This window comes from Orycteropus afer, unplaced genomic scaffold (assembly GCF_000298275.1).
Source record: "Orycteropus afer afer isolate SDZICR_OR568_19922 unplaced genomic scaffold, OryAfe1.0 scaffold00175, whole genome shotgun sequence".
Taxonomy (NCBI): domain Eukaryota; kingdom Metazoa; phylum Chordata; class Mammalia; order Tubulidentata; family Orycteropodidae; genus Orycteropus; species Orycteropus afer.
The window spans coordinates 6,930,765-6,948,835 of record NW_006921762.1 but is presented as its reverse complement, the minus strand read 5'-3'; the positions used below and the strand labels follow the sequence as shown (position 1 = coordinate 6,948,835).

The 18,071-nt window shown below is 42.9% G+C and overlaps 1 protein-coding gene across 1 annotated transcript in view; it reads right to left on the bottom strand.

Moving 5' to 3' along the window:
• Positions 1-933: 933 nt before the first annotated feature.
• Positions 934-18,071, bottom strand: part of MYOC (myocilin) — a 21,814-nt gene continuing 4,676 nt past the window's right edge. The window contains exons 2-3 of the mRNA XM_007947125.2: positions 7,635-7,760; positions 934-1,718 (exon numbers count right to left, since the gene is read on the bottom strand). Of these exons, the coding sequence (XP_007945316.1) occupies positions 934-1,718; positions 7,635-7,760 (911 nt within the window). The remainder of the gene's footprint in view (positions 1,719-7,634; positions 7,761-18,071) is intronic.

Genomic DNA, 18,071 nt, shown 5'->3' with positions numbered 1-18,071 from the left:
GTAGATAAGAACCAAAGTGGAGCTAGGGTAAAGATGGGGTGAGCTGGGGAAAGATAGAAAGATTATTCAGGAAGAACTAAGTGGTGCCAGGAGATGGGGATGCAGAGTCCACTGTTTTGCCTTGGTGTCATCCTCACCCTAGGCAGCCTCTCAAAACCAGGCACCAGCCTCTCAGTTTTACAAACACACACACACACACATCCCTACACCCCTTTAGCATCTATAATCACAGCTCCCAAGCCAAAGGAATTATCTGATGGTTGAAATTTGTGCTCTGCTCTTGTGCAAAGTAACCACCACATTCGAGGATAAGAATGTTTTGTAAGATAAGTTTATTTCACAACAAAGTGTTATGTAATATCCAGCTGGTGTCTACCAGAAGCATTAGAAGCCAAGCGTAGTAAACTAATCTTAAGTATGTTCAGTGCTGGCCACAAGAGCAGTTTCTCTTCCAAGGGAAGCGCTGTTTTTTATTGTGGCTTATGGTAACCACACAAGAAGAAAGAAGAACAAGAAATGACCCCAGATTCCACGTAGGACAACCTGTTTCTCCCAAACTCTTCACCAAACATACCCTTTTTTCAGCCAGTGAGGGCCATGTAGAAAAAGCTGTATGATTTTCATAAAGAAGCTACCATGTATGCATTAGAGCATTTACCCCAAATCACCAGAAGACCTAAGAAACTATTTTGGTTAAACATCCCTTGAAAAGCTGGTAGAAGACTATTATAATATAGAACCATCTAATGCTCAGATCACTGTTCTTACACAGTCAGTCATGGTGACAGTGCACATTCTTGTGGATTAATGAACTTGAAGAGCAGAGAAAAGCAGTGTGGGCTTTGGATGGCCAGCTCTCCCTTCAGCTTGCTTTTTCCTCAAAACTCTGAACGTCATATCCTTCTGCCTTTCCTGGTACATCATGGACCACTGTCACATCTTGGAGAGCCTGATATCATAGATGACCATGTTGAAATTGTCCCAGGCATAGAGTTTCTTCTCCAGTGGGTTGTAATCAATCATGCTGCTGTACTTGTAGTGGTTCTTGAATGGGATGGTCAGGGCCTTGCTGCTGCCTGTGCCTGTGTCATAAGCAAAGTTGACCATAGTATCAGCTGATGAATAGCTGCTGACGGTGTACAAGGTGCCACAGATGATGAAGGCATTGGCGACTGATTGTTTACGTATGTTAGTCTCCCAGGTTTGCCCAAGTTCCAGATTCTCTGGGTTCAGTTTGGAAAGGACAATGGCTCCTTTGGCAGCCTCGGTGCTGTAGATGACCCAGAGACCTGTCTCATCCACAGCTAAGTCAATGTCTGTGTAGCCACCCCAGGAATATGGGAACTGCCCATGGTAGCCCGCTCTAGGGATGTCCTTCTTGGCTTTCACTGTCTCGGTGCTCAGCTCATACCTGATTACAGTCCTGGATCCAGACCCCTGGTAATAGAGGCTCCCCCCGTATACCACAGCACCCGTGCTTTCTAGTGGTGTGGGCAGTATGTGTACCTTGGTAGGGTAGCCCTGCACAAATTGGCTGAGGAGGTCATACTCAAAAACTTGGTGGATGTCTGTGCCAACCGTGTCGATTCTCCATGTTGTCTCCTGGGTGTGAGGGGAGGTGGGCTTGGGGTCTCTCATCCACACTCCATATTTGCCAGTGATTGCTTCGGCTCTTCTCAGAGTGATAGGCTCTCCTACCCAAACCAGCTCTCCACATCCTGGTGAATTGAAAAATGATACATACATACATACATATATATATATACACACACACACATATATATATATATACATATACATATATTTATCCGTAATCTTCCCAGATACAAAGCATGACAATGTGGAAGTATGGCAGAGCAAGGAGAAGCAAGGGCCCCAGAGAAAGACCCTCTGGATGTAAACACAGTCATTACCACCAATGGTCGGGTGACTTTCAAAAAGTAATTTAGCTCTCTAAGCCTCAGTTTTCTCATTTGTGAAAGGGAGCTAATAATAGTATTTTGGGTGTTGTAAAAATAGCATAGGACTGTTGTATTAAATGGGATCATAGATGTTTTACTTAAATTTGAAACAGAGGGACATTAGGGTTCAGTGGTAGATTTCTTGCCTTCCATGTAGAAGACCCAGGTTCAACATCCTACAAATACACATCGTGCATAGCCATCACTTGTCTCTCAGTGGAAGCTTGCATATTGCTATGATGTCGAACAGGTTTCAACAGAGTTTCCAGACTAAGGAAGACTAGGAAGAAAGGCTTGGTAATCTACCTCTAAAAATCAGCCAATGAATCACAATGGTCTGATTTTCTACCTATCATAAGAATGGTGTGGGATCAGGAAGCATTTTTTTTTTGGCTGTGCATAGGGTCACCATGAGTTGGGAACTGACTCCATGACAGCTAACAACAACAACAAATGCTTGGTACAGAGTAAATGCCCAGTAAATGTTAGCTCAATATGTGATATGAATTGAACTCCATCTACACAGTATCAGTTGGAAAGCAGAAAGATGTATACTGGGCTTCAACTATATTTATAACATTGTTCTTTCAACTGGACAGTAGACTCATCAGTGTTCATTATATTACTCATTTCATGACTTCTGTGCCTGATTTCAAAGGAGCTGTGGTGTGTAGTGGGTAAGGCATTTGGCTGCTAACCCGAGTTCAGCAGTTTAAACTCACCAGCTGTTCTGCAGGAGGAAGAAAAGGCAATCTACTTCTATAAAGATTTACAGCCTTGGAAAGTCAATGGAGGTCATTATGAGTCAGAACTGACTCAATGGCAGTGGATTTTTTGGTTTGGTATGCCTGAATTCAGGAGCCCTGGTGGTGCAGTGGTTAAAGAATTTGGCTGTAAATCAAAAGGTCAGCAGTGTGAACCCACCAGCCACTCCATGGGAGAAAGTTGAGGCAATCTGCTTCTGTAAAGATTTATAGCCTTATAAACCCTAGGGGCAGTTCTACTCTGTCCTGTAGGGTCACTATGAGTTGGAATTGACTCAATGGCAGAGGATTTGGTTTGGTTGTATGGCACTCATCTGTCAGTTTGTCCTAATTTGGTGACTTGGGTGTTCCTCTGATGCTGGAAGCTTTACCAGCAGTATTTACCAGTATATACCACCAGCAGGGTCACCGATGGTGGACAGATTTCAGGGAGCTTCCATACTAAGATAGACTGGGAAGACAGACTCGGCAATCTACTTCTGAAAAAACTGGTCAGTGAAATGTCATGGATAGCAGCAGAACAATGTCTGATTCAGTGTTGGAAGATGAGCCCCTCACGTGGGAAGGTACTCAAACTAGGACTGGGGAAGAGCTGCCTCCTCAAAGTAGAGTTGACCTTAATGGCATGCATGGAGTAAAGCTTTCAGGACATTCATCTGCTGATGAGATATGCCACAAAATGGGAAGAAACAGCTGCAAATATTCATTAATAATTGGAATGTGGAATGTAGAATATGAATCTAGGAAAACTGGAAATAGTCAAAAAGGAAATGGAATGTATAAAGGTTCATATCCTAGGCATTAGTGAGCTGAAATGGACTGGTTTGGGCCATTTTGAATGACAACCATACAGTCTTCTACCATGCCAGGAGTGACAAATTGAATAGAAATGGCATCCTAGTCATCGTTTGAAAAAGAAATTTCAAGATCTATCTTGAAGTACAATGTTGGCTGCGATAAGAAAATTTCTATACACTTGAAGGGTATCTGACTATTATTCAAATTTAAGCAGCAATCACTGATGCCAAAGATGAAGAAATTGAATTTTTACCAACTTCTGCAATCTGAAATTGATCGCACATTCAATCAAGATGTATTGATAATTAATGGTGATTGGAATGGGAAAGTTGGAACAAAGAAGAAGGATGGGTAGTTGGAAAATATGGCCTTGGTGATAGAAATGATGTCAGAGATTGCATCATAGAATTTTGCAAGACCAATGACTTGTTCATTGAAAATACTTTTTTTCAATAACATCAACAGAAACTATACACACAGACCTTGCCAGATAGAATACACAGAAATCAAATTGACTGCATCTGCAGAAAGAGGTAATGGAGAAGCTCAATATGATCAGCCAGCGGCCAACTGTGAAATAGACATCAATTACTCATACACAAGTTCAAGTTGAAGCTGAAGAAAATAAAAATAAGTCCATGAGAGCTAAAGTATGATCTTGAGTATATCCACCTGAATTTAGAGACCATCTCAAGAATAGATTTGACACACTGAACAACTAATGACCAAAGACCAGACGAATTGTGGGATGATATCAAAGACATTATACATGAATGAAACAAAAGTAATTGAAAAGACAGAAAATAAAGACTAAAATGAATGGGAGAAGAGATTCTGAAACTTGCCCTTGAATGTAAAGTGTTGTTATTGTTATTTGCCATTGAATCGGACCCAACTCATAACGACCCCTCCTTGGGTTTCCAAGGCAGTATCACTACGGAAGTAGACTACCCAACCTTCCTTCTGAGGAGTGGCTGGTGGGTTTGAACCTCCAGCCTTCTGGTTAGCAGTCAGCAAATGGAAGAATGATGGAGTAAAAGAGCTAAACAGAAGAATTCAAGGAGGGGCTCAAGTAGACAAAGTAAAGTATTATAAATACATATGCAAAGACCCGGAGTTAGAAAGTGAAAAGGGAAGAACATGCTTGGCTTTCTCAGGCTGAAAGAACTGAAGAAAAAATTCAAGCCTAGAGTTGGACTAATGAAGGATTCTATGGGTAAAATAATGGAATGCTGCAGGAAGCATCAAAAGAAGATGGAAAGACTATGTATGCAGAGTCAGTGTACCAAAAGAACTGGTCAACATACCATATGATCAAGAATCTCTGCTACTGAAGAAAGAAGTCCAAGCTGCACGGAGGGCACTGGTGGAAAATAAGACTCCAGGAATTGAAGGAATACTAACTGAAAAGTTCCAACAAATGGATGCAATGCTGGAAGTGATCACTCGTCTATGCCAAGATTTTGAAAGACTGTCACCGACTGGAAGAGATCCATATTTGTGTCCATTCCAAAGAAAGGTGATCCAACAGAATGTGGAAATCATCAAATAATATCATTAATATCATACATAAGTAAAATTTTGCTGAAGATCATTCAAAAACAGTTGCAGCAATACATTAATAGAGAACTGCCAGAAATTCAAGCTGGATTCAGAAGAGGATATGGAACGAGTGACATCATTGCTGATATTAAATGGATCTTGGCTGAAAACAGAGAATACCAAGAAGGTGTATACCTGTCTTTTATTGACTATGCAAAAACATTCGACCGTGTGGATCATAACAAATTATGGATAACATTGCAAAGAGTGGGGATTCCAGGGCACTTAATTGTGCCCATGAGGAACCTGTACATAGACCAAAAGGTAGTCATTGGAACAAAAGAAGGAGACACTGCTTGGTTTAAAACCAGGAAAGGTGTGTGTCAGGGTTATATCCTTTCACCATACTTATTCAGTCTGTATACTGAGCACATAATCCGAAAATCTGGACTATATGAAGAAGAACATGGCATCAAGATTGGAGGAAGACTCTTTAACAACCTGCAATATGCAGATGACACAACCTTGCCTGCTGAAAAGTGAAGAAGACTTGAAGCACTTAACTTGTGAAAATTAGAGACTATAGTCTTCAGTATGGATTGCACCTCAACATAAAGGAAACAAAAATCCTCACAAATGGACCAATAAGCAGCATCATGATAAACGGAGAAAAGATTGAAGTTGTCGAGGATTTTAATTTGCTTGGATCCACCATCAATGCCCATAGAAGCAGCAGTCGGGAAATCAAACAACGTATTGCATTGGGCAAATCTGCTGCAAAAGAACTCCTCAAAGTGTTAAAAAAAAAACATAGATGTCACTTCGAGGACTATGGTGCACCTGACCCAAGCCATGGCGTTTTCAATCACCTAATAAGCATGCTAAATCTTCACAATGAATAAAGAGGACCAAAGAAGAATTGATGCCTTTGAATTTTGGTCTTGGTGAAGAATATCAAATATACCATAGGCTGCCAGGAGAACAAACAAATCTCTCTTGGAGGAAGTACAGCCAGAAAGCTCCTTAGAAGTGAGGATGGCAAGACTTCATCTCAGTACTTTGGACCCATTATCTGAATGGACCAGTCCCTGGAGAAGGGCCTCAAGCTTGGTAAGGCAGAGGGTCAGTACAAAAGAGGAAGACCTTCAACAAGGGATTGACACATTAGTTACAACAACAGGCTCAAACAGAGCAAAGATGAAGAGTGTGGCACAGGACTGGGAAGCGTTTCGTTCCATTGTACATGTGTTTACTATGAGTTGGAACCGACTTGATGGAACCTACAACAACAATGCCCGATTTAGCTCATTATTTTTAAAATAATAGAGAAAAAAATAAACCCATCATAAAAATCCTTTCTATAAAAGTTTTTCAAGCCCTAGAAATGGGCTACATGTATCAGACATCATTTTAATAAAATAAAATCTGAATATAATTTCAGAAATTATTTAATGAAAAGATAGTTGGAGTAAAATCTAAACTGACTCACAACAAACATCTGTGTTTCATGGGCAACTCCAACCTCCTCACATAAGGTAGAGACTTGCTTCTCCCAACTCAGAGAATCCTATTGGAGATTTTGTAACCCTGTCTCTGTGCATGTCCTTCAGTGCTAGCAATAACTGTCAATAACATTGACAGTCACAGTTTCTGAAAACAACAATTTTAGTCTTAAGGTCAGGTTCTCAGGGAACACTTTGGAGGAAGCCAAACTGCATTTTTTATAAATGCCCAAAGTTCAAAAAAAAAAAAAAACAAAACAAAACCTTGTGTAACAGTGTGTGCAGAGGCAATGTACCTTGTACACTTGGATGAAGGATCCACTGGAAAATGTAATTTTCAGGGGTAATTAATTCTATGTGACAATTAAGCTGTTGAAATAAACGCATCCTTCATCTTCTCCCAGAGTCCCAGAGTGGTGCAGATGGTTACAATGCTCGGCTGTAAACCGAAATGTTAACAGTTCAAATCTACCCAGAGGTGCCTTGGAAGAAAGTCCTTCTGATCTACTTCCAAAACACCAGCCATTGAAAACTCTATGGAGCATGGTTCTACTGTGGCACACATAGGGTCACCATAGGTCAGAGTTAACTAGTTTCATCTGCTCGCCCCACCCCCACCCCCCACCTCTCCCCCGCCCAGTGCAGCCCAGCCCAGGCCAGCATACACATATGGTGATAACACAGAGCTTTGCCAGAGAAAGATTGACTTACTGCCAGCTTGCCCCGGAAAAGGAACAAAGAAAGGATATTGGTCCTCTCCCTCTCCCCTGCCTCTGTTAACAGGGAAGTTGTTCATTTGCCCCTCTGGGTGTACTGACTGATTCTAAACATGGAATTCCAAAAAAAAAACCAAACTTGATTCTGAATCATAGGGATCCTCATTGGATTTCTAAGGCTATAAATCTTCGTGGAAGCAGACTGCTTCATCTTTCTTCTGCAGAGTGGCTGGTGGGTTTTGATTAGCAGCCAAATGCCTGAAGCACTACACCACCAGAGCTCTTTAAAATTGGAAACAGACATGGATAAAAACTATGTGGGCACAAAAGGGAAGAGACCTAACATTGTACCTGTGTCACCGTCTTTACTCCTAGGATGGCCAGATGTACTTTCCTTCAGGATTCGGGAAGCAGGAACCTCGGTTAATTCTGACTTCAGTTCCTGGAAGTCCATTTTCTCCAAATTCCATTTAGAATCTGTATTAAAAGAAAGAGACAAAATAGGACTGTGAGGAAACTGACTCAAGGACTGACTGTCTTCAGGATGGCATTTAAATAGGTTTCTAAAGATACTATGTCTGAGATTTATTTTATGATAGTTGGGGAGGACGGAGAGATAGATAAACCAAGATTGGACTATGATGACAACTGCTGGAGCTTGTTGATGGGTACATTGAGGTTTGTTCTGCTCTCTGCTGTTATAAAGGTTTGAAAAATCCCATAATAAAAAGCTAAGACTAATAAATTGTACGCCATTGTGCCTGGGAGGGTATTCAAAATAAAATAAGCTTGTATACAATAATTCCCTCAGAAGGGCTGATTTCCGAGTGACAAGGTGTGATTTAGAGACATTAGGAAGCTCCTTAGCATCCTCAAATTCAATAATTAACAATCCCCTGCTCGACAAAAGGTCATTTTCTCACCCCTTGTCATAATGCAAATGTTCTGTAAGAAGTAGTATGTGATAGTTAAGGTTATATGTCAACTTGGCTGGGCCTGGTTTTGAATGGCTGGGCACCTGGTGGTAGTTATTCCCCATGATGAGAATGCAATCAGCTCCATGGTGGAACCTGCTGCGAGCAGCTGAGTAGCTGCTTTAGGGATGTGGTCTGCTTCCCGTATGTAAGGAGAAGCTTTGGGAATTGTCTCTAGCTTTTGGCATCCTTGAATCCTGCATGTAGCTGAGTCATTGTTCAGCAGCCTGCCATGTTGCCTGCTGATCTTGGGACTCTTGATGGACTTGAATTAGTGGCCTGCCGTGTGGTTTGTTAATATTGGGACTGTGCCTTTTTACTTGTTGACTTTGGGTTTGTCAGCCTCTGCAGCCAGCAGCTGCCCGAATGAAGAAAGCTTCCAGCTTCAGTGGGCCGGGACCAAGAGGCAGGCGGAAGCCTAAGGTCAAGGGGCTTTCACCAAGCCCCTAGGGCCTGACACTTAGAACTCGGACTTTTAGCCTCCAAATTGTAAGGAAATAAACCTGTTTGTTAAAGCCATCCCATTTGTGGTATTTTCTGTTAGAATGGCACGAAGCAACCAACACATAAAACATTAAGCATTACATACTCAGTTGAAATATTCTGTTAGATCTTTTTCTGAAACTAGTTTTGGAGAAGGAAGAGTTTGTGCAGGATTCCTATTTGGGATTTAGAAAGGGCTTGAGCCATGGAGAAGGGAAAGGGGCATATTGGGAGACGTGGATAAACAGGACCCATCAGTCATTAGGTTGTCCCAGTGTGTCACGTATCTCTACTTTTGCTTGGGATTGTGGTCATACAGCAGTCCTTGAATACAAGGACAGTTATAGCCACAAGGAACACCCACAACACCAAAAACCCACTGCCATCGAATCAATTCTCATCACCCTTTAGGACTGAGTAGAACTGCCCCACAGGGTTTCCAAGGCTATAAATCTTTATGGAAGCAGCCTGCCTCATCTTTCTTTCACAGAGTGGAATGCTGACCTTTTTGGTTAGCTGCTGAATGCTTTAACCACAATGGCACCAGAGCTCATTAGCCACAAGAAACAGGCTTTTTCTCAGTTGGTTCTCTGCACTTTAGTGACAGCAGCAGTGGTCCCAAGTGTCCAGGACATCTGGGTGGGAAGTCTATGCAGCAACCAAGACTGTGTTCTACACAGCCCAGAGGAAGTTGGGCAGATGTTTCTGTCTTATCCTTTGTTTGCTCAACTTGCCTAAATTTACACACAGGCACAGTAGCTTCTCTTACCCTTCCTTTCTAGGTGTGTACCACATCTCATCAATCTTAAGCCACACATTCTTCCAAGTTTTCACATCTCTGGAATCAGGGCATTCCCTTTCAGTTGCGGCTGTTTAAACCAAACTAAAGCCATTGCTGTCTCGTTGATTCTGACTCATAGTGACCCTGAAGCACAGAGTAGAACTTAGAACTGCTCCATAGGGTTTCCAAGACTGTAATCTTTACAGAAGCAGGCTGCCACATCTTCCTCTGGCGGAACAGCTTGTGGGTTCAACCACTGACCTATCAGTTAGCAGCCAAGCACTTAACCACCGTGCCACTAGGACTCCTTTGCTGGTGTTTCACTTTGATGAATTATAGTACTAGAAAAGTTTTCTGCTTGAAAAGAGCTGAAGAAAACATTTATCCAAGAGGCTCTCAGACTTGGGCTTTGTGTAGCTTTTGCCCTGCTATAGCTGTCAAAATAATCTCACAACAGTGTGAATGCCCTGGGAGAGGGGAGCTCAACCTGATAGACTGATACCCCTTGGTCTAGTGTTGGTCTAGAGAACACAGGTGGTTAAGACATTGTTTCCGTTCTCTCTAGTGCCACTCTAACAGGAAATACCAGAAATGTATGTCTTTAACTAACAGGGATCTACTCTCTTACAGTTTACGAGCCTAGAAGTGCCAGCCGTAAGGACTGGGTGAAAGCTCCTCTACCTTTGCCTCTTGCTCCAGGCCCTCTGGAGCTAGAGGCATCTCTTCACTCAGGCAGCTGCTGGCCGCTAATAAGCCCAAGGTCGACAAGTAAAAAAGGCACAGTCCCAATATTACCAAACAACACAGCAGACCACTAGTTCAAGGCCAGAGACAGTCCCAAGATCGACAGGAAACACAGCAGGCTGCTGAAGACCACTGGGCTACATGCAGGGTCCAAGCCTGCCATAAAGCTGCCAAAATCCTTCTCAAAACTTCTTATATACTGCAAGCAGACCACATCCCTAAGCAGCTACTCAGCTGCCAGTAGATTCCACGTGTACATATTACTAGTCCATGAGGAATTACTACATCCAGCTGCCCAGCCACTCAAAACCAGGCCCAACCAATTTGACATATAAACTTAACTACCATAGACACTTAAGGCAAAATCCCTCACCAACTCAAGGACATCTGGATATCACCCCCCAAGCTTCAGGGATAATTGGGAGTGCCCCAGGGTCATGGTAGGTCTTAAGCCTCCCCAGCCTTGAATCCACAAGGGCAATTCATCCACCCATACAGTCAGCCTCCTTGGAGCACATACTAAATGTAAGGCCTGATAAAAGCTAAATAAGACATAGTTGGTCCATGCCCTTGAAGAATTCATAAGCTGGCAAAGGCTTCCTGACTGAGGAGTAACATGGATTCACTCCAGGGTTTGGAAATGAGGGTCTCTTAAATTATCCAAATGACTCCTGGAGAGCTTGCTTGGTTCTTTGAAACTTCTTCTTCCCTGTCTGAACCTCTAGACCTTTTCCTTGTTGAACCTTAGAGCAGAGGCTCAAAACATGTGGCATTTCATTCTAGAGATTGCCTTATGCTACGAGGGTACCAATGGTAGAGAAGTATCTTAAGCCGGATATAGGTTCTCCAGACCAACCCTGAGCCTGAGCAGCAGCCACCCTCCTCCCCAGTTCCGCCCCCCCCCCCCCCCCCCGCCACAGCTCTGCAGGAAATCAGTGTTGCATATGGGCAGCAGGGGAGAAGGGCAGGGAACTCAAACTTCCCTGTTCACCTGTGCTGAAGGGAAAAAATTAAGAATAAGTAAATCTCCTTTTTATCCAAGAGAATGGCAGAGCAGTTGTCCCTGTGTCCTGCAACCCTGGTCTCCAGCCTCACTCTTTGTCTCTCCCACTGCCATCCCTCTGTCTCAGGCCTAAGATACAACGATAGACTCCTGGCCCACCTCTAATTTCCTGCCCCATCTCCTCCATTGAGCAGAGGCTCAAAACATGTGACAAACTCCTGCCAGGGCAGTTTTTCAAAACCATGTCATTAATCCATTTGAGTCAGAATCAACTCAATGGCAGTGAGTTTTTGCTATAAGCCAAGCCTGATTTTAGCCATTTTTATTTCATTTACACCTTTCCTTGGTCCCTTGTAGGCTACTCCTCAGGACAATTCAAACTTCTTTTCTTTAAATGTTTCAGTTCTCAGAATACAGGGGCTGGTTTCAGGAAATAGGAGGTTAGTGAGAAGTACTACAGTGTCATCTGCATACAAAGTCTGGGGTATTCCCCCATCCTGCCCCTAGCTCCCCACCCTTTGACTATAAGTCCCCCAGGTGCCATATGAGGGTCACTGTGAGCCATCACTCCCTGCATTCAGCCCCTTCCTCTTCGCATCTGATTCAAATTCATTGCATTCTATGAATACAGGTTGGAAGGTTCTATAACTTAATGACTTACTGAGAAAAAGATGTATATTGAGAAAAATAGAGATACACACCTGTAAGCCAGTGAGTGAGAATTAGGGGGAAAGACATACCCTTGTTAGCCTCCGGAGGGATAAAATGAGAAAACAGACATTTTCAGGGAGTAACTTCCTGGAAGATAGATAGTTAAAGTGCTGTCAAGGAAACACTAAAAAACAGCTTTTTGGAGGAAAGAAGCAATTCACAGGCATTTATAGCTCTTACCACATTCCAAAGCATTTTAATGTAAATTATTTATGTGATCTGGTGCTTTGAAAATTTCAGAGAAATAGAATAAAGCTTTAGGAGTAATAAATAAAGCCGTCTGCACCTAATAAAAATTAATTATTGCCACTACTCATTAAGTGTCTAAAAAAACCCATTGCCATTTGTGATAGGTAAGGTTATGTGTCAGCTTGGTTGGGTCTGGTTTTGAATGGCTGAGCAGCTGGTTGTAGTTATTCCCCATGACAAGACTGGTAATCAAATCCATGATGGAATCTGCAGTGTGCAGCTGAGTAGCTGCTTTAGGGATGTGGTATGCTTCCAGTGTATAAGAAGCTTTGAGAAATGCCTCTGAGCTTTTTGGCACACTTGGATCCTGCATTTGGCTGAGTCATCAGTGAGTGGCCTGCCACGTTGTCTGCGATCTTGGGACTGTCTCTGGACTTGAACTCGTGGCCTGTTGCATTGTTTGATAATCTTTGGACTGTGCCATTTTACTTGTCAACCTTGGGTTTGTTAGACTCAGCAGCCAGCAGCTGCCTGAGTGAAGAGAAGCCTCCAGCTTCAGTGGGCTGGGAGCAAGAGGCAGAGCTGAAGCCCAAGGCCAAGGGCCTTCACCCAACCACTAGAGCCTGGCACTTTGAACTGGACTTCTAACCTCCTAAACTGTAAGAGAATAAATCCCCATTTTTTAAAGCCACACATTTGTAGTATTTGCTGTTAGAATGGCAAGAACACCATCAACTTAATTCCAACTCATAACAGCCATATAGGACAGAGTGAAATTGCCCCATAGGGTTTTCAAGGTTGTAATATTTATGGAAGTAGATTGTCACATTTCTCCCATGGAATAGGTGGTGGGGTCAAGCCATCAATTTTTCAGTTAGCAGCCGAACACTTAACCACTGTGCCACCAGGATTCCTTCCTTAAGTGCCTGCTATAAACCAAGCTCTGGTGGGGCAATGGTTAAGCCATTTGGCTGCTACCAAAAGGTCAGTGGTTCAAACCCACCAGCTGTTCCATGGGAGAAAGATGAGGCAATCTACTTCCATAAAGATATACAGCCTTAGAAACACTATGTGGTCACTATGAGTCAGAATCAACTCAATGGCAGAGAGTTTTTGCTATAAGCCAAGCAAGGAGCCCTGGTGGTATAGTGGTTAATGTGTTTAGCTGCTAATTGAAAGGTGGGAGGTTCAAAACCACCAGTTGCTCTGTGGGAGAAAGCTGTTGCAGTCTGTTTCCGTAAATATTACAGCCTTGGAAACTGTGGGACAGTTCTACTCTGTCCTATGAGGTCACTATGAGTGGAAATCAACTTGACAGCAATGGGTTTGGTTTTGGTTTGGTTTATGAGCTAAGTAGGAGTCCCTGGTGGCTCAAAGGGTTAAGCACTCAACTACTAGCTGAAAAGTTGACAGTTCAAACCCAACCAGAGGTGCCTCAGAAGTAAGGACTAGTGATCTATTTCCAAAACGTCTTGAAAACCCTATGGAGTGCAGTTCTAGACTACATACATGGGGTCATCATGAGTTAGAATCAACTTGATGGCAATTGTTTTATTTTTTCATTTATGAGCCAAGCATCCTGCTAAGTGTACAGTATTCATTCCCTCTATTCCTCATAACAGTCTTGAACATGGGTGTTATTGTCCCTGGTTTACAAGTGAGCACACTAAGGGTCAGAGAGGTTAAGTAACCTGCCCAAGGTCACACAGCTAGTAAGTGGTAGAGCTAGTACTTGAACCTATGTCTGCCAAGTCTATGGCAGTTGTGGACCCTTCAACTCTTTGATGGGGAGGCACATTGGTTATCAACTTATAGCTTCTCAGCTTCAAATATGTTTCAACCCTTCAATGTATGTTGTATGATATACATTTCTCCTTTAAAGTGGGCATGATATTACACTTTCTCAGTAGAGGGCACTGGAGGGACACTTCAGGAGAAAGGGGGTCTCCTGGTTGAGTCAGTGGGGTGTATATAAAGATGCCTGGTGAAACTCAGCCCATGAACATGGTTCCTCTGAGACCTTGCAGCCTCCACCTGGAGATGCCATTTCCACACCCCTGCCAACACGCAAAGCAGGGTCCTAGTACATGAGGCTCATCCTCAGAAGTCAGCTGGCCTCTAGACACTCTGCAGGGCTCCTGCCTCCAACTGTGCCTTGATTTCTACTCAGTGAGATGCCTATCGCTTGAACCCTTCCCATCCCACCCCCCGGACTGCACTCAGGAGGGTGGCCTGTTGCAACTCCTGACCCACTGCTATCTAACGGGTTAAACCTTACCTTCTCTGATGAGTTTTGAATCCTTCCATGTTTGTCCTTCCTGGATACTGTCTTTCAGCCCTGTTGTTGTTGATAGGTCCCCTAGAATCTATTCTCACTCACAGCTACCCTGTAGGACAGAGGAGAACTTCCCCATAGGGTTTCCTAGCCTGTAATATTTAAGGGACCAGATAGCCAGATCTTTTCTCCTGCAGAGCCACTGGTGGGTTCATATCCCACCTTTCCTTAGCAGCCCAGTGCTTAACCACTGTGCCACCAGGGCTACTTCAGCCCTAGGGTTAACATAGGTTGCTTATATAGTTACATCTTTTGTGACTCTGTGATCACTGTCAATAATTCTCCATATTAAACTTCCCCTGCGTAACCTATAGGTAGTATACTGGACTAAGTGCTAGACTACTCATCTAAAGGTTGGTGGTTAGAGTCCACCCAGAGATGCCTCAGGACAATGGCCTGATGACCTGTTTTGGAAAAGCTGTAGCCTTGAAAACCCTATGGAGCAGTTCTACTCTGCATCCATGGGGTGGACAGGAGTCAGTATCGACTTGATGGCTTTTTTTTTTTTTTTTGCTTAACTTACTTGTGGTTTCTGTCTTCTGATTGGACCCAGACTACTATTGAAGGCTTTCCAGAAGAGAAGGCTGGGAAGATGCAGCTTAGCATTCTGGGGAGCAACCCCCTCCTGGAGCTAAGATCAGATTCCAGTGGGTGCCGGCACATGCAGCTCCTGGGCAGAATACCCACTGAGACCTATCTTCCCATCAGCTCTTCCTCCCCTACTTCCATAAAGGAGGCAACACAGGTGCCTGGTGGGCGCTGAGTTCCTGGTCCCACCAAGGCCCTCAAGATGCAGAGTGGGGAGACTCTCAGCACCTGCACTCTCTTTTTCCCTCACTCTTTGCGGGAACCACACCTTATGATCTTTCTTTGGAGTAAACAAGAACCACCTTAAGGCCCAATGTTAGGCAATAACTTCCAGAATGACTGGAGGACTAGTTCTCAGTCAGCGGATGAAGTAGTTGGATATTGGATTATGAATCTGCCAGGTCAAGTCAGCCAGGAGCATCTGGCAACAGCTGAATTCGCTGAGTGGAGCTGTCTGGCACAAGGACTGAAACATGCAGGACCGGGTGCAAAGCCCAAAAGCAAGGAAGCAGTTATGTGAAGGACCTGAAATGGGCCAGAAGTCATAGCTTTCTTGTTCAGCTCTGCCATTTACCAGTTGCAGGATTTTGGACAAATTACTCAACCTCTCTAAGCCTCAGTGTTATTAGCTGCACAAATTTATAAAGTTGTTTTGAGGATTATATAAGAAATTGCAAATGAAAAAGTCCTCAATAAAGATGTGCCAAAACTAAAATAACTCTTGAATGTTTCAAAATCACTCATTTATTCTGAATATGAGAAAAAACAAAAAGAGATTATGAAATTGTTAAGTAGTATATTGTATTAAAAAAAGCAAACTCATTGCCGTCGAGTCAGTCCCAATTCAAAGTGACCCCTCCTTGGGTTTCCGAGGTGGTATCACTGTGGAAGTAAATTGCCCAACCTTCCTTCCAAGGAGTGGCTGGTGGGTTTGAACCACCAGCCTTCTGGTTAGCAGTCAAATGCCTTAGGCACTACGCCACCAGAGCTCCCATATATTATATCAGACAATTAAAATCTTTAGGACCTTTGTCTTTTCCTATTAAAATGCAGTCCTTCTATGCCTTATAGGTTCATGTCTGTTACAAAATTCTGGAAATTTTCTGCATGTTCTACCCTATCTTCCTTACCTCTGCTTTACAGATTCACATATTAGAGAGCTCAACCTAGAAATTGAATTTATTACTTATTTACATACTTTTATCCATCTTGGCCTAGGAGGAAAGGCCTGGCCATCTATTTGTGAAAATCAGGCAATGAAAACCCTATGAACCCAATAAAAACACAATGAAACCCAACCAATCCCATTGTGCAGGAGGTTGCCATCAGTTGGGGGCCAACTCATTGGTACCTGACAACAACAATACTGACAAATTACAATATTGACAAATTACATTGTAATGATTTTTGTAGCTGTTTTCTATCATTGCCTGAAAAATTAGGTCAGTATTACATAAGTGAAGAGCATGAAGGATCAGAAGGGGACAATACATTTACAGGTTGCCATAGAGACTCTCAGAAAGTGAATAGCTAACAGACTACTGCCTTGAGTGCTACTCCAACAACTACAATCTCTAGAAGCAATATGTGTGATAGAAATGTTATATACATTTGGCATTTTGATCATTGAACAACATTTTAAGATAATAGTGGAATTCATGCAGAAGAAGCCTTTTGTAGTTAAAATCCATTTACTGGGTGGTCACTCTGTGCCAGGCCCTGCAATAGAAATGTACCTATGTTACTTAAAATCTGCATAAGAGCTCACTTTAAAGGATTATTATCCTCATCCTACTGAAGTCTCTATTGTGGAAGTGATGGTTTAGTGGTAGAATTCTCCACTTCTATGCAGGAGACCCAGTTTCAATTCCCAGCCAATGCATCCACGCACAGTCACCACCTGTCTGTCAGTGGAGACTTGTGTGTTGATACAATGCTGAACAGGTTTCAGGGGGAGCTTCCAGACTAAGACAGTGTAGGAAGAAAGGCCTGGTAATCTACTTTCAAAAATCAACCAGTAAAATCCTGACAAATCACGATAGTCTAGTCCTCAAGACTGGTTGTCATGGGAATGATGTGGAAGCAGACAGCATTGTTCTGTTTTACATGGGTAACAACAGCCTACCAAAGAGAAACTGAATCTGTAGCACTAGTGTTCTGCCTTACATCCTGTCTATCTCCTTTTCCAAGACATTGCTGTGGTCCCCAGCCTTGTATAGGGGTCACCACATGGCCCCTCACCTCTGATGCTCTGCCTCAGCTTCTCTGGCTCACAGTGTGGGAAGTTTATGAGAACAAGCCTGGCATCCACATCTATGTACCATGAAAGTGATATACCACACGGGGTAATTCTTGGCCAACAGAGTACGAAATCCATGGATAAATACTCCCCTCTTCTGTCCACTTTCCACACAGATCCTCAAAGGTCTAGGTAGAATGAAGCCTCTACTGCCCACTGTGGGGACCAACTTGAGAAGTACCCCTTCGCTTTTGGCTTTCTTTCTGTCCCTGTCTTGCTGTCTTCTGTCCCCACTTCTCTTCCTTGGGATCATGTCCCATATAAATCACTCACATACAAGGCTTTATTCTCAGACTCTGCTCTGGGGTTGTGGGGATGGCAATTCAAAACAGAGGGTAAATAAAAGGAAAAGTGGAGATTATTAATGATACTAATATACAACCCTAGTTTATAATTTAAAAAAAAAAATGCTTATTTCTATTTCAGACTTATTTAAAAGGTTTACAGACAGCATTTCACTATATAACTTTTACTACAAGTGTTATATATGCAAACATTTGTAGTAAGAGTTATATCGTGAAATATAACTAGTTGCCATTGAGTTGATTCTGACTTATGGTAACCCCATGTGTGTCAGAATAGAACCTTGCTCCATGGTTTTTCAATGGCTGACTTTCTGGAAGCAAATCATCAGGACTTTCTTCTGACTGGACTCAAACTTTCAACCTTTCAGTTAGCAGC